Below are 4,589 nucleotides of genomic sequence, written 5' to 3'. Positions count from 1 at the left end.
TTCTTCTTCTTCTTCTTCTTCTTCTTCTTCTTCTTCTTCTTCTTCTTCTTCTTCTTCTCGTGGTCACTACACTACACTCGGCCTAGCCACTGCAGCACACAGGACCTGGCACGGTGGTTGAAAGCCTCAAGGTCTCCAGGGCTACAGGGCTCTGGTAATAGGGGCCATTTTAGGAGATGTCCCATAGTCTGGTCCTCCCCGCAGTCGCATTCGGTTGGTAGACATAATGAGGTGTAGTGTAGTGTGGTAGAAGGATTCGCAGGTGGGAAACCTAGCTGACCGGGGCCGCGATGTGAACGCTCCTTCTGTGGCACCTGAACGCCTACACCCTGTATAAGCATCTACACCGGCCTAACACCCGGCTGAGCACGATAGCATGCAGGCTATGACCGCAATCAACAATCTTGCAGCAACCTCATCGGATATGTTAGCATATGTTGTCATTTAGGATTTTCATGTAGTCGCTTTAGGATATTCAAATTTGTTTATATTTTAATGGTCCTGTTATGATCGTCTCTTCTATTGCCAAACCTCCCTCTGCTTGTCAACGACAGCTAGATCCGTTGTTGAGACTGTCGTTCAGTATTATAATAAAAATTTTCTTCCTTTTTTATCTTTAAATTTATTTTTTATTTTTATTTTTTATTTTTATTTATTTATTAATTTTTTTTTTAATATTTTTTTTCCATTTATTTTTAAATTTTACATTTTAAATTAAAATTACTGTATAATTACTACTCCGAACGATAAGCACTGCAACTAACTGCCCCCTGGCATCGCGCCAGACTGGTAATATCAATAGCTAATAAATACCCGTATAATAATATAATAAGGTATTTATTAGCTATTGGTACTATGAGATATTAGCAGGGGTAGATAACGACAAAGGGAGACAAGATTTGTTATTATCTAACCCTGATACTAGTGGTCCTCTCTGTCTCATCACTCCATGTGCGGTGCATGCATAGAAATAATAGAGATAATCAATAATATAATATATATAGTATATATATATATATTATAATATATATATATATATATCAAGAGTTAATGAGACGAGTTTTTGTCTCATTAACTCCTGATATATATATATAATATAATAATATAGATAATCTATCTATATTATTGCTATGGGTGCTAAAAAGGCTTGACCGTTGTTTCTCACAGCTGACGCCAGTCGGCACCACTGTCTTCCGCATGCTGTCGGCTGTCGATGCGGACAAGAGCGCTAACGGACTCGTCAATTTCGAGGTGGAGCAAGGAGATGGCAGCGTGGTGAGAGTCTCCTCCAGTGACCATGTCTGGGTCACCCTCCTCTCTAAATATATACATATTTATTTATTTATTTATGTATACATATAAATGTATGTGTGTGTGTTTGGTGCACTGTGCCGTTGCGGTGTGTGTGTGTGTGCGTTGTGTGTGTGCGGTGGCTGTTGCTGTGCCGTTACAGGAGTGCGTTCGTGCGTGGCGGATGCCGTGTGTGTGTGTGTCTGTGTGTGTGTGTGTCGTGTGTGGTGTGTGTGCCATGAGTGCTGCAAGGGTTATTTGTGTGGACGTGGCGTTGTGTGTTGTCTATGTGGTGATGGTAGTGTGTGATGTGTGTGTGTGTGTGTGTGTGTGATTGTGTGTGTGTGTGATCGTGTGTGTGTGTGTGTGATGGGTGTGTGTGTGTGTGTGTGTGGGTGTGTGTTGTGTGTGTGTGTGTGTGCCTTGTGTGTGTGTGTGTGTGTGCTGCTGTGTGTTGACTGTGGTTGTGTGTGTGTGTGTGTGTGTGTGTGTGTGGTGTGTGTGTGTGTGTGTGTGTGTGTGATGTGTGTGGGATGTTTATATGTTATTCCGATTCTAACACGCGGCTGTTTGGTTCTTGAGCCTGATGATAGTAGTTACTTTGCGCATCAAACTTGCCCTACAAGGGCGTTATCCATCTCGCAGGGCCGCTAGACTACGAAGAGTCTGCAGGTCGGGACCAACTACACCCTCGACCTCATCGTCACGGCGGCAGTTCGTTAGGAGACAGCTCACACACCACACACACACCACACACGACACACCACACACAACCACACACACAACACACACACAACACACACCACACAGCCACACAGACGCGGCGCCGCGGCACGCAACACACACACACACGCACACACAAACACCACACACACAACACACCACACACACCACACACCGACACAGCGACGGCGGGGCGCGCGCACGCACACCACACACAGCACACACACACACACCACACACACACACACCATACAGCACAGCACAGCGTACCTCGCACACACACACCGGACACGACACACACACAACAACACAGCACGCACACACACACACACTATTATATCTCTCTCATCTCTCTCTCTCTCTCTCCTCTACTCTCTCTCTCGTCTCTCTCTCCTCATCTCTCTCTCGCTCGCTCTCTCGTCTCATCTCTCGTCCTCCTCTCTCTCTCTCTCTCTCTCTCTTCTCGTCTGCTTCTCTCTCTCTCGTCTCTCGCCCTCTTCTCTCTTCTCTCTCTCTCTCTCTCTCTCTCTCTCTTCTCTCTCTCGCTCTCTCTCTCTCTCTCTCTTCTCTCTTTCCTTCTTTCTCTTCTTACTTCTTTCTTTCTTTCTCTCTCTCTCTCTTTCTTCTCTCTGCTCTTTCTCTCTCCTCTCTCTCTCTCTCTCTCTCTCTCTCTTCTCTCTCTCTCGCCGCGTGCGCTCTTTCTCTCTCGGATCTCTTCCATTTAATCTCTCTCTCTCTCCCGCTCTCTCTCTCTCTTTCTCTGCTCTCTCTCTCTCTCTCTCTCTCTCTCTCGTCTCATTCTCTCCTCTTTCTCGATCTCTGCTCATCTCTCTCTCTCTCTCTCACTCTCTCTCTCTCTCTCTCTTCCCAACTCTCCCTCTCTCTTCCTCTCCCCAGCTCTCTCTCTCTCTCTCTCTCTCTCTCTCTCTCTCTCTCTCTCTCTCTCTCTCTCTCTTTCGTTCTTTTCCTACTCCCGCATCTCTCTCATGTGTTGGCTCTCATTGCAGGATCAGGCGCGACCGCCGGAGACGCCGCTACGCAGCCGCACCTACGTCAGGTTTACCGTCACCGACGGCAACGACCTCTCTCCGACCTTCGTCTACGAAGGGTGTGAGCCGGTCATCGCACGTCAGTGTATCAATCCGCAGTACGCCGCTGACATACAGAGCAATGTTGCCGCGGTGAGTGCTCACAGGCACTTGGGACAGAGTCAGTAAAAACTGAAAAATAATATGAACGCACATTCACTACCCCTCAATTACACTTCCACTGTTGTGTCGCTGTATATCAACTTGCTTTCACCAAAACTAATGCAGAACTTGCCGCTCCCGCACTCGCCGCTGCGAGTGTGCTGTGTCGGCATTATAATGATGATATATAATATAGAAGCTTATATTATATATATCATCATTATAATGGCGACACAGCACACTCGCAGCGGCGAGGGCGGGAGCGGCTAGTTCTGCATTCATTTTTGTGAAAGCAAGTTAATATACAGTGACACAACAGTGAGAGTGTAATTGAGGGGTAGTATTTGTGCATGTGCGTTCATATTATTTTCAGTTTTTACTGAGTCTGTCCCAAGTGCTTGTGTGAGTGCTATATTGTATATATTTTTTGATTTATACTGCGCAAGTTACATGCAAATCTGTTCACGTGCGCATTATAAAGGCTGATTATAAAATAGCGGACCGCAACACATTAATATAAATCCTCAATAGTGCTGCACACAAGCTCCAGCTACACGCCCGTGCTGATGTAGACACAAACTCCACGACAGATGGCGCTCTCGCCCTGAGTTGTACGAAGGGAGCGCTGCATGCAGTCTGATATAGACAGCGACACACCTGCTAGCAGAAACACCTCTATAGAACGACCACCTGTCTGTAACGGACGCTTCTAGCATGTGAATGACTTGAACAGTTTTTTGGTATCTGCACAGGGGGCGCTGACAGTGATGCCGGAGCCAATCAGAGCAGTGGATGCGGATGACATCAACAATCCGGTTACATATAGCTTCGTGTCCGGTGAGAGCCCGCACTGCACCACTCATTATAGCTGATTAGCTAATCAGTCATCAATAAATCAATCGATATATATATATATATATATATTACCCGTACCAGGTCCATAATTGACCCATAATTTACCCGTACTTGATCTCTACTTGACCCGAACTTGACCTGTACTTGACCCGCGCTTGCCCCGCACTTGACCCGTACTTGACCCGTACTTGACCCGTACCTGACCCGCACCTGACCCGCACTTGACCCGCACCTGACCCGTACTTGACCCGCACCTGACCCGTACTTGACCCGCACCTGACCCGTACCTGACCCGCACTTGACCCGTACTTGACCCGTACTTGACCCGCATTGTGTTGTTCGCAGGTACGCGGGCGGACTACGCGCATTACTTCAGTATTGACGAGCGAACGGGCGTGGTGACACAGACAGCTCCCATCAGCAGAGGTGACACGGACAAGGTCATCCTCCTCGTGCAGGTAGGGGGGCTCCGCAGTAGAATGTTAGAATGTTATGTTACGTTATGTTATGTTATGTTATGTTATGTTATGT

The 4,589-nt window shown here is 46.9% G+C and overlaps 2 protein-coding genes across 2 annotated transcripts in view; both read left to right on the top strand.

Moving 5' to 3' along the window:
- LOC106817661 (cadherin-related family member 2-like) overlaps positions 1-1,944 on the top strand; it is an 8,893-nt gene extending 6,949 nt beyond the window's left edge. Inside the window, exons 5-6 of the mRNA XM_014822348.1 lie at positions 1,168-1,275; positions 1,873-1,944. Of these exons, the coding sequence (XP_014677834.1) occupies positions 1,168-1,275; positions 1,873-1,944 (180 nt within the window). The remainder of the gene's footprint in view (positions 1-1,167; positions 1,276-1,872) is intronic.
- A 19-nt stretch (positions 1,945-1,963) lies between these two features.
- Positions 1,964-4,589, top strand: part of LOC106817660 (protocadherin-like wing polarity protein stan) — a 4,373-nt gene continuing 1,747 nt past the window's right edge. The window contains exons 1-4 of the mRNA XM_014822347.1: positions 1,964-2,008; positions 3,021-3,194; positions 3,956-4,040; positions 4,404-4,516. Of these exons, the coding sequence (XP_014677833.1) occupies positions 3,971-4,040; positions 4,404-4,516 (183 nt within the window). The 5' untranslated portion in view covers positions 1,964-2,008; positions 3,021-3,194; positions 3,956-3,970. The remainder of the gene's footprint in view (positions 2,009-3,020; positions 3,195-3,955; positions 4,041-4,403; positions 4,517-4,589) is intronic.

The sequence above is a fragment of the Priapulus caudatus genome, unplaced genomic scaffold, assembly GCF_000485595.1.
Source record: "Priapulus caudatus unplaced genomic scaffold, Priapulus_caudatus-5.0.1 Scaffold1817, whole genome shotgun sequence".
NCBI lineage: Eukaryota > Metazoa > Priapulida > Priapulimorpha > Priapulimorphida > Priapulidae > Priapulus > Priapulus caudatus.
The sequence above is the reverse complement of the archived record's forward strand: the minus strand, read 5'-3'. Positions and strand labels throughout refer to the sequence as shown.